The sequence below is a fragment of the Centroberyx gerrardi genome, chromosome 23 (assembly GCF_048128805.1).
Source record: "Centroberyx gerrardi isolate f3 chromosome 23, fCenGer3.hap1.cur.20231027, whole genome shotgun sequence".
Classification (NCBI taxonomy): Eukaryota; Metazoa; Chordata; class Actinopteri; order Beryciformes; family Berycidae; genus Centroberyx; species Centroberyx gerrardi.
This window is the reverse complement of record NC_136019.1, coordinates 21,818,979-21,831,101: the sequence shown is the minus strand read 5'-3', so window position 1 is coordinate 21,831,101 and position 12,123 is coordinate 21,818,979. Positions and strand designations below refer to the sequence as shown.

At 40.5% G+C, this 12,123-nt stretch overlaps 1 protein-coding gene across 1 annotated transcript; it reads left to right on the top strand.

Moving 5' to 3' along the window:
• The first annotated feature begins 3,574 nt into the window (after positions 1–3,574).
• LOC139912650 (uncharacterized) lies at positions 3,575–9,462 on the top strand. The gene is made up of 5 exons (XM_071900501.1): positions 3,575–3,711; positions 3,845–3,969; positions 4,064–4,296; positions 7,990–8,052; positions 8,413–9,462. The coding sequence occupies exons 1-5, from the start codon at positions 3,575–3,577 to the stop codon at positions 9,460–9,462; spliced, it is 1,608 nt and encodes a 535-aa protein (XP_071756602.1).
• Positions 9,463–12,123: the final 2,661 nt, after the last annotated feature.

Sequence of the window (12,123 nt, the reverse complement as noted above, 5' to 3'; positions counted from 1 at the left end):
GTCATTTTGTAGAGCATTCCATGTGGAGGGGGCAGAAAACCTAAAAATGTTTTTGCCCAGCTCTGTCCTAACTTGGGAGACAGACAACTGGAAAACATCTTGTGAGCGCAGGCCATAATGACTCTGGTTTCTGGAGAGATATTTACACGAGTAGGATGGAAGCAAGCCAAGAAGGGATTTGTAAATAAAACTACGCACATACAGAGATGGCACGTCAGCTCTGGCATAAAGGGTACAATGGTGTGTAAGATATTTGCAGCCAGTGATAAAACGTAAGGCACAATGATAGACAGTATCTAGTTTCCGTAAACATTTGGCAGAAGCATTCATGTAAAGTAAATCACCATAATCCAACAAGGGCAAGAAAGTTGCCGACACCAGGTATTTCCTAGCCCCAAAAGAGAAACAGGATTTATTCCTAAAATAGAAACCCAACTTCAACTTGAGCTTGAGCTTAGAGACTAGTTTCTCAATGTGATGTTTAAACGATAAATGCTGATCAATAAGTATGCCCAAATATTTGTAACTCCATACTAACTCAATTTTTTCCCCTGGAGAAGAGAAAACACATAGAAGTTCTGAGGGTGGCTCTCTCGAGTTAGTCAACAACATAAGTTTGGTTTTGTCCACATACAAAACCAACTTAAGTTGTTGCAACCAGGACGGAACAACATCAAAAGCAGACTGTCCGACAGAAGATGCAGCACAATAAATAACGGTGTCGTCGGCATAGGAATGGTACAAGGCATTAGATAAATGATCACAGAGGTTAGTTACATAGATGGAAAACAGTATAGGACCCAGCACAGAACCTTGAGGAACCCCTTTAGATATGGTCAGAAAAGAGGACGTCGAGCCAGCAATCTGAACACATTGAGTTCTATCAGTAAGGTAGTTGGCAAACCAACCCACTGCTTGATTTGACAGGCCAATACTGAGGACCCTGTCGATCAAGATCCTATGGTCAACCATATCAAATGCCTTAGAAAGATTGATAAATAGAGCTGCACAGGTTTTCCTGCAATACAGTGCCTCAATGATGTCATTGAGAACTTTAAGAGCAGCAGGGATGGTGCTATGATGTTTCCTAAAACCAGACAAAACACATTTTGAGCTTAAAAATTCTTTCAGTTGATCGCTCACAAGTTTCTATATACATAATGTTACTTTTTTCTCCCAGCACCCATGACTGAAATTGTCAGGTGTGCAAACTTTATTTTTTTAAAGTTTTAAAATGCAAGGCAATTTTGTTCATGGGAAGGCAGTTTTAGTCAGAATATTATTATTATGATGACATTAAATAATCTGAGTTCTCACTTACTGGGTTTGACGATTAAATACAAACAAATTGGTTTAAAACTTTCTGCATGTTTAAACTCCCCGGCCGGGGACCCAGACCGATGTTTTTTGGTTATTTTCTGGTTATCCTGGCCAGTGTAACACATTGCTGCTAGTCCCACTTCCTGTTACCCAGAGTAAAATCAAAGACATCCAGTCAGCAAAGACAAAGCTAGTCTCTAGCTTTTGTGTGAAATGTTGTCATTTGAATTTGCAGATTTGTTTTGTGGAATGCCATTGTATTTTGTGATTTAATTTATTTTGTGGAATGCTGTTAATGAAATTGTTGATTAGTTTTCATTTAGCCAATGTGTGTGTGTGTGTGTGTATGTTGTAGATACTTAAGGTTTTTTTTTGCCAAATACATACTGACACAGCTATGGGGAATGTACATTAATAGCCTATTTTGGATCAAATATTAATATTGTCAAAGATCTACATCCATTTTTTGATTACTAATTATTACTTTCAGTTACTGTATATAATGTGAGTACGAACCAATACCCTGCAGAAGTCCTCTGTGGGCCACAACCATCGACTGTAAAAAAAAAAAAAAATGGACGTAGTGAGTGTGACGTCACCCATAGGTTTCTGAAGGGCCGTTCTGAAGCCAAAAGTCGGGGTTTACGAGCGCCGCCATGTTGACATTTATTTTGAAAATCACCATACGGACACATATTAGAAGAAGTACAATTAGCTACTGAGACCATAATCTCTTGCCGAAAAAATTTATTGACTTTATTATTATTATTATTATTATTATTATTATCATTATTTTGAGTGAGAAGTTGGGCTGTGGTCCCATTGACTTGAAAGGAGTTGGGCGGGATTTACAGTGTTTTTGGAGCCGACCCTAGCAGACGTTAGAGGAACTGCAGATTTCAGCCACTTCCTTATTGGCTTCAAAATTCACCCGTGGTTTTGGCCACTTGGCCACAATGCGTAGCTCATTTGCATCAATAAATAGCTATTTTATCTGCACATCAAAGTGCCTTGATATCCCTCTTTTGAAATTCAACTCTAACCGTAAGTTCGTTAAAATTTTGTTTGCACTAAATTTTTCCCTTGCTCTTAGCTATGTACCAAATGTCATACCTGCTTCTTTTTTTTTTTTTAAACTTTATTGGATTTTCAACGTAACCAGCATTTATACAATAATTGCACTTGTAAGTTATTTAGTAGGAATATAAAACAACACATCAACAACAACAATACGACAAGACAGGGTAATCACAAAAATTTTTTTTTTTACAAAAATACGTTTTGATACAATTGTTTACAGGTCAACTAGATCAGACAATACAGTCCTCAACGTCCTAGATGTCGTGTATACACATGCCAGGCCTCTTACATCACCAGAATGTGTCATGTCCTCACCTCCATCCAACGAGGATAAAGATAAAAAATACAAATATAAATATACATATACCTGCTTCTTTAATATTTTTCTCACTGTTCTTTCTGTAATTTTCCTACACTTAAGACTAAAGTCAATATAGATACTGTACTGTTCTCATTATGTGGCAACACAATTTATCAGCAAGCCAAACTCCGTCCAATAAATGCGTAAGAGTCAGGGATCATCTTAGTTGTGCCTTTAATAAGATGCCGTTGTAGATGCATTCATGAATCAAGTGGGATGCTCTACAGGTAGGATTTGAACAATACAGTCCTCACAATTTGGCTCCATACAAAATACTGGGTTCAGAATGATGATATTTTGAGCCAAATTTTAATCAAGAAAAGTGATGATCATAAAAAGATAAAATTTAATTTCTGCATTATACAGTCTTCAAATAACCAAAGTCTAATTATGATATGTATAGTTAAGAGAAATAGAATCTCCATGATGCACATTATGACATTTTTCTATTGCAATTGTTTCATGATGTATTGTTACACCCCTATCTCCAGGCATACTTTGATAGCCAAGAGGATATAGAGAGGAATGCAAAAGTCTGAAGTCTGGCAGGCCACCTCCGTGACCCAGAGATGGTGTACTTCATGTTCCTGAGTGTTGCCCTGAAGCCTTTAGCCGACTTCAACACTGCCTTTCAGGTGGCTGTCAGGATTTGTTGGGACAATGTCAAAATAATGGATTAATAACCAGGTGTGATCATGTCTATTTCACTTTGGTGTGTCACCTCTGTTATGTACCTGCAGGCAGAGGGAGTAATGATTCAGAGGCTTGACACTGAGATGTCCAGGCTGATCACTCATTCCAGCCAGGGCCATCATGGATGTGCCCCTCCGAAAAGTGGACTATGGGGAGGGACACCAGTTGGCAGATGAGGACCTCTTCATTGGAGCCGAGGCAAAGGCATTCATCAGAAATGAAGAGCTTCCTGCCTCAACCCAGAAAAGGATCTTTCAGTGAGTGTACTACTGTCTGTAGTTAAATACAATTATTATCTAATTTCTTTGTGAACAGACAGAGCGAAATCTCTAGGTTTATCTGTAAAGTTCTTCAGTATTGAACTTAATATTGCATATTGTATTTTTTCAGAACGGTGGGAGCTTTCTATGAAGCAGTTCTGGGGACAATGTTGAGCTCCTTCCCAATAGACTCCCAACTGCTGAAGGACCTGAGAGTGCTGGACCCTACTCATCGACTTGACATCACTCCGACAGGTAGGCTTATACCTAGTGTAGTGAAGACTTTGACTGTTAAGATAGGTCACTGACAATCAGTTAAGAGCTCTATTCTTGATGTTTTATTTCCCAGTGGCAAGGCTAGGGGCCCAGTTTCCTCAGTTGAGCTTAGAGGAAGATAAGCTAAGAGAAGAGCTGGTGGAGTATCAGGTTTCAGACAGCAAAGATCTCCCAACTGAAGAGAGGATTGACAGGTTCTGGGGCCTTATAGGCAAGGAGGAGAGGTTCAGTCAGCTGGCATCACTCATGAAGGCAATGCTCTGCATCCCACACAGCAATGCAAGTTCAGAGAGAGTATTCAGTATGGTCAGAAAGATTGTTACAGAGAACAGGATGAGTATAGACAATAGTACTCTTTGTGCACTTCTGTCTTGTAAAATTAACTACACCAGTCCTGTCCACAAGTATGTTCCTTCCCAGAAGGTGCTGAGGAGTGCCAAGTCTGCTACCCAGATAGCAAGAGTCTTTGGGCCGCATCCACTTGAAAGCCTTCTGATCCGGCTGTAGTGCCAGATCCGAACCGAACTGTGGTGTCAGGTTAAAAACGGCCCTTCGTTCTGTTGCCATCCTATAGGTTTGGGCCATTCCTCTATTACAGATCTCAGCCGAAAGCGCCCAAAATTTGAATCTAGCTTTAAAACGGGTTTGGGCCAAACATACATCTCGGACCTTATCTGCAAGCACCAAACATAAAAGTGGACTGGTATAATTACATGAAAAAAGTGGGGGTCAGGATATTTGTTAAACATTAAAATAACATTTGTATTTCAACTTTTAGCATTTTTACAGCATAAGGACACTCAAATTCACTGTAATATCAAGGTACAATAAATAAAAACAGATTTCTGTTATAATTATGAACACCTGCTCACACCCACACACCCAAATGTTGGTCACGCCCAAGATTGACATTGCAACTGCAAGACAGCTTTCCTCCTCTTTCCCGTTTGCCCGCCCAGCTCGCAAGGCGAAAGCTCCGTCAATGAAGTGGTAAGTTCTAGCTTTCCTATTTAGCTTTTAGTTCGCGACTTAATAGTTAATTATTACAAGTGTCACTGTCTGTTGTAAGAATAATTAGCTACAGCCTTACAAGTCCTCTAACCATGTAACAGGAGCAATTTGTGTAGGAGCTAGCATTTGTTAGCCAAAAAAAAATGCCACCGGTTATACCCTTCGTCGATTAACATTGGCATCAAATTTAAAAACAGAGTGCAACAAGCGTGACACGATTTATTAACTCTCCCACTAGCAGACTGGGGTTAGTCAACCACAATTTATAATAGAGTTGGGTAGCGATTTCAATTGGCTGTTATATGAAACGATACGGTTTGGCTAATTAATTCATACAAGCAACAACAACAGCAGGTTACACTTCGTTTTATGCATTTACTAAAGTCCTTGAACAACAGAAACCATCATTTGGTCTGCCACAGGTAGCTAACGTAACTCGTTACTGTAAAGCGTTTTTTTAATATCGCATTTTCTGGTCCTGCACTGGACACACAGCGTACCCGTCCTTTTGGGGCTTCACGGCTACCGTAGAAGCTAAAAGTTTTCAATTCGCAGTACTTTTTACGTGCAGTACACGCGATTACTGTAACAAAGAGACTTGCTTCACTAATTTAACTAGCAACGATGTTCATGAAAATAAAGGCCACCCAGTGGCTGCTTTCATTTTAAAACTATGAGACGACTCAACGGAGAAAAGTTAAGAGATGTGCAGTCTTTGCGCCAGCAAGAGTCCGTGCCAAACTACAGTGCATGTGTACAAAACGATCCATGCTAATGAACGAAATAAATCAAAAATGTCTTTTCTTGCTAATATGTGGTAATCGTTTCATTAATTCAGGTTAATCTATGATTTACATCCTCTTAAAGTGACCTTTTTGCAGCACAGACAGAAGGAGAAATCTGCTGTTGTGGCAGACTTTTTTTCTATCCTGCTGTTGAGTCTTAATTATTCAATGTATGATTCCTTCTGATTCTGAATAAAGTTTGCTATAGTTAAACACAGTAACAGTGCATGCTTTTCATGGACTTTCAACATGCAATTAAATAGGGAGCCATCCAGATGATACTATAGCTGGCTGTCTTGCTAGCCTGCTCTGTGATAAGTAACCTATAAATCAATGGATCAACGGATTTAGGTGGTTTACCCCAGTCTGCTAGTTAGTTTATTAGTATAGTTTGTAAGTCATTTTGGACACATTTAAATCTATATGAATCTTTAAGAAGCAAGAAAATTGGTGCCACACATAATTTTAAACTAGGCATTGTTGTCCCCATAGAAATAAATGGAATTCAATTTCTATATCTATGATTGTCCCCCAAAAATTTAAGTATCTCTATTGCTGTCTATGAATATCTTGGCTTGCCGGCTGTATATTAGTTAACCTAGAATTGATTTTAGCAAATGCTGTCTCATAGATGCAGTTCATAGTAGGCCTACATTTATTTCTATGTGCTGTCTACTGATCCTGTCCCGGAACTTTTAGTTCTTATGAGTGTGAGGCATGTGAAAGGCAATAAAGTTAGAGACTTTACTGTCAGTTTGGAATATGTTTGCAAAATTGTCTATGCCAGATAGTTTATATAATAAATAAATCATTATTAGATAAATATATTGGGTTGTATGCTACTTCATGTAATTTAATAAATATTGAATAAATAAATACATTAGTTTGTATACTGTTTAATGTAATTTAATTTTTAAATTTTTTTTTTCCGGGGGGACGGCTGTGGCTCAGGAGGTAGAGCGGGTCGTCCACTAATCAGAAGGTCGCTTTGAGTGGTCAGTAGACTAGAAAAGCGCTATATAAATGCAGTCCATTTACCATTTATGTAATTTATTGTATATTGTATTCATTTATATAAATAAATTACTAAAATAGTCATACGTATTACTGAATGTTAATAGTAATAATTAATAATAAAAAAAGTCGCAAGCATGTTCTATTTTAAGATTCAACAATGTTTCATAGCTCACAAATCATCTCACAAATTCCAACATTTGTCTTTCAGATTCTGCATATGATGGCAGCCTGTCCTCTTAAGGTACATCCTCTAACATCAACATGAACAGACGCAATAATGTACCTGTGTCTAATTCTGCTCTAAGAAGGAGAGCTAGGGTAGATTTAGCCAAAAGACTTCAGGATATTGAGCATGAGATGTGTGAAGTTCAACTCCCATTTAAAGAGACTGTACAACTCCCATCTTACACGACTGGTGAACCAGTTATAGTGGACTCTACAACAATGGATGGAGACACAGACCATGTCCCGTTTGATCATTTTTGTTATGACGACCATGAGGTTACTGACTCCGATGGCAGTCAGGGAGAGATGTCTGACTCTGATGAGGGTGAAAGTCTAACCCAGCGCCTTTCTAATTGGGCCTTGACCTATGGAATATCCCACATCGCGCTCTTGGCCATCCTACGCTTCTATCATCCTGAGCTTCCTAAAGACGCAAGAACCATGCTTCACACCAGAACTGTCTATACTGTAAAGGAGCTCTGTAATGGTCTCTATCACTATTTTGGAATTATATCAGCCTTAGGAAAGACATTGGGCCTGTTCGGAACCGCATACTAACGTACTGCCTACTAAATACTCAATGAGTATGTACTGCATACTGCCTACTAAATATGAAATTAAGTATGCCATTACCAGCAGACTGTTCACATTGAAGTATACAGCCAAGTATCCCAGAATGCATTTCGCACCAGCCGGCAGCGATAGCGGGGATTTTAAAGCAGGCTAAAAGCTGTTGTAATTTTGGCTCTACGACTGTTAATATGTCACTTTATTAAGTTTTAATATTTTTTCAGGCGAGAAAGTAACCATGTAGATTCCCAATATGTGGTCAGTTTATCCAAATAACACCTGTTTGGAAATCTGTTGCTACGTTTTCGGAGATTTGAAGGAAAACAAACCCGGCCAGCAGCCCCCGTTTGTTTATCTCTTCTGTAACATTACCTTAACATCCTGTGTCCAGAGTAGCTCCATAACTCGCCATGCCTCTTATCAGAAGACGGAGACAATCAGCTCGTCGTCTGCGGTACATGATTCAGATGTACATGATGATTTTTGGATTTCCCCCAGAAGTAAGTATTAGCACATTATCTAGTTTCAGTCAGCTCACTATCTCCCAGTTGAGATGAGAGAAAAAGTGAGAATCTTCTTAAATTACAATCTCTTATAGCATCAGAACACTGACAGAGACATGAATAAATTAATCTTTAAAGTGATCATTTAATCTTCATGCATCAAACACATTTCTAAAAGTGAAAAAGGCTAGATATATAAACAAATAAGTAACTAATAAGCAAAATAAATAGTAATCATAAATCATTTAGTAGACAAATAAATTATAAGAATAAATAGTCAATCTAAATAATTTCATAAATATCCTTTACAGGTTGTTGCAAGAGGGCCATACTGCAGGGTAAATCCTCATGTTCCCCTGTTGCGCCTCTATTTCGGGGAAGGTGACCTCAGGAAGGACTTCCGTCTGTCAAGGCCAACAATGGAGAACCTAATCCTTCTACTACAGGGGGACACCGACCATGGATGGGGGAAGGCATTTGAGGTTCTTGTATTTGTGTACTGGTTGGCTAGTGCCACATCCTACAGGGTTGTGTCAGAGGCCTTTGACATTCCCCGCACCACGTGTCACGACATGGTGCACCGGGTCAGCAAGGGCATCCAAGGCAGGTTTAGGAGGCTGATCCGCTTCCCCAACAGGGATGAGCTGGAGGAAATCGGGGCTGGGTTCCAGCAGCTGTCTGGTTCCCCAGCTTTCAGCAATGTGGCAGGGAGCATAGATGGGTGCCATGTTCGCATTGTACCACCTGGACGGTTTGCAGCGGACTACTTCAACCGGAAACTGTTCCACTCCATCCAGTTTCAAGCCGTCTGTGACCACAAGGGTCGCTTTCTGGATGTCCACGTGGGCTTCCCTGGCGGTGTGCACAATGCCAGGGTCCTCAGGTGCAGCCCCTTGTACATGCAACAGCTGTACCCACCTCCAGGACGGTGCCTCATAGGTGACGGAGGGTATCCCTGCTTGGCTCAACCCATTTGCCTGATGACCCCATTCCGTGAGCCTGTCCGGAATGCTGTTGAGGGCAGGTACAACACAAGGCTGTCCAGGGCAAGGTGTGTGGTGGAGAGGGCATTTGGGGTGCTGAAGACCAGGTGGCGCTCCATCTTTCTGAAGGCGCTAGAGGTGAAGGTGGAGTTTGTGTCGGAGGTCATTATTGACTGCCTCTTCCTCCACAACCTCTGCATCGGGAATGGGGACATTTTGGAGCCTGACGAAGATGGTGATGGTGATGATGGGGATGACTGTGACGAAGCCAATGAGCCACTCCAGCGGTCTGGGGACACCCTCAGAAGCAGGCTCGCAGCTGCAGTGTCTGCTCCAAATGACCGGATCCCTGTACTGCAGGAACATGATTATTGTTAGGTTTTGATTTATTTTTACCTTTACCCAGGGAGTTGTCTGATTTTCCTAATTTCAATTTCAATGTTATCCAACCCTGGTGAATACATGTACATAGTTGTAGTAAAGTTTGGTAAAGATTTTTTAAATTATTCTTAAACAATTTATTATAACAGATCCCCAATCGCAAAGCTTCACACATCATATTTATTATTATTGATTATTCACTCATTAATAAGTCCAGTTGTTATTATTGTGGTTTCTGTTAATGTAACAGTGGCGCTCCCATCTGAACATTGATAAATAAAACACTGACAAAATTGTAATCTTTTTTTCTTTTATTTTTTTTGCAAAAATGACTGTAAAAGTAACATTAGTCTTTCCTCCCTGGCTTGACTCTCCCTCTCCCTCTCCTCTCTTTCTCGCCGTTCCTCCCTAGCTCTGCTGTCCATCCACTCTCTCCACTCTCTCTCCCTCCTCTCACTGTGCCTTCTCTCTTCTTCTCTCCTTTCTCTCTCCCTCTTGTCTTCTCTCTCCAGTGCCTCTCTCTCTTTCTTCTCCTCCCTTTCTTCCACTCGGCATTCCTTCTCCTCCTCTCTCTCCTCAAACTCCCTAAGGAACGTGAGCCACTCCGACTCACGTTTCCTCTTAGCTGGAGTGCTAAATTCCTGCTCTGGAGGAGAGACCACTGCTGCAGGGGTTGGTGCCATGGCTGAGGAGATGAGGTTTGGTGGGGTTATGGATGGTCTTTGCCCCATCACCTCATCCATGGTATCAAACCACTTCCAGTTTGCAGCAGTGGCCTCTCCTCCCTCAGTGCTCACACCCGTGCGAGGTGCCTTCAGTTCCTACAAAACAATATACACAAAGGTCATCTGATAATCATTATTTAGCTAAACCTTTCACCACTAGTCATATACTCTGTGATTAAATTAGGGAAACCAGGGGGAAAAAATAAATTGGATATGGGATAAACATAATGGACTGCACTGTTTTAACAAATTGTAGATATTACCCAGCACTGACTTTGCCTGATTATTTTGGAGAAAGCAAACATCATAATCAAACATCAAACATCATCATCACATGTTTCTTTTGTGCTAAACATCAAGACTGTAGTGCTTTCGATGCTTCAACTTACCTTGTATTTTTGTTTCAGGTTCTCCCACTTCTTTTTGGCCCACCCAGCCTCGACCTTTCCCTCCAAGCCATGCTCCTTGATGAACATCCTATGCAAGCATAACATTGGTCAAATTGGCATAAACTTTTGGCAGGGAATAAGCACTTATATGTGAACATCTACCAGCCACTGACAGATAAATATTCAAATTCACCAGCCACTAAATAGTAAATCATTATATTGTGTCTCAAATCTACCAGCCACTTTCATATTTTACCAGCATTTGGCTGGTGGCTGGTGCTAATTTCCCACCCTTATGGTCATTGCAATGATCCCTTAACGACAAAACTAACTGGTCACCAGCAATATGTACAATTATACATCTCAGGAGAGTAGAACAGTAACTTATAATGAGCCATGCACATGAAAATCACAACACTTAATTTTCTTACTCAAAGCCTTTCATGGCAGCATTGCGCCTGCCGGTGAACTGGTCCTCATTTTTAGCCCTCCAATTTATGAGGCGCTCGGTGTCTTCATCAGTCCCTTGAAGAAAGGAACAACAATACGGCGTTATTAATCACGGTTAACGTTACCCATCACATGTCAAGTCAAGTCAAGTCAAGTTTATTTATATAGCCCTTTATCACAAGCATGTCTCAGAGGACTTTACAGAGAATGTGTCTAGCTAGATCTAACTAAACACACGTCCACATTTACAGCTCAGTTGTAGTTAACTACGGTGTTATTAGCCAACTCGCTAACCTCTAACGTTATGCTATATTATTAAATATTATTATTGTGAATATAAACCCCGTCATTCGAATATTATTTGACCACATACAAGCCGTATTACAGTTTGGTTACTCACATTTGTATGCGCTCTGTCGCTGGCTGGTGCCAGGACCGTCTGCCTCGCAGTCCGCCATTCCGCAGTCTGAAGAGACGCAATGCATTTTGGGGCGGTTGAGTATGTCCAGTAAGCTCACGCCGCATACTCAGTTCTTGCTAATCTAGTATACATCCGGGCATTTCTCGCGTACACAAAATTCACATACTATGCAGTTGGAACGCACTACATACTCAATCTCACGTCATATTTAGTATGAATAGTACATTAGTATGCCGTTAGTATGCGGTTCCGAACACGGCCATTGTCTAGATAGAAGGACAAATTGGTCAGTGGTTCCTGTTTGGGACTTCAGATAAACATTGATGGGCTACCACTTTTTAAGAGCTCAAATTTACAACTATGGCCAATTTTGGGTCTTTTGGTTACTGTTCCTATGAAGGAGCCAGTAGTGATCGGACTTTTCTCAGGGACCAAGAAACCTGACTCTTGTACCATATTCTTGGAGGATTTTGTCACTGAACTTGCTGAACTGGAGAAAGGTTTTAATTTTGAGGACAAAAGGTTCACTTTGAGACTGGATTCAGTCATATGTGACACACCTGCCCGTTCATTTGTCAAGAACACTAAATCATTTAATGGATATCATGGGTGTGATAAGTGCACTCAGAATGGGGTGTTCATAAATAATCACATGACCTATCCACTTTTAAAT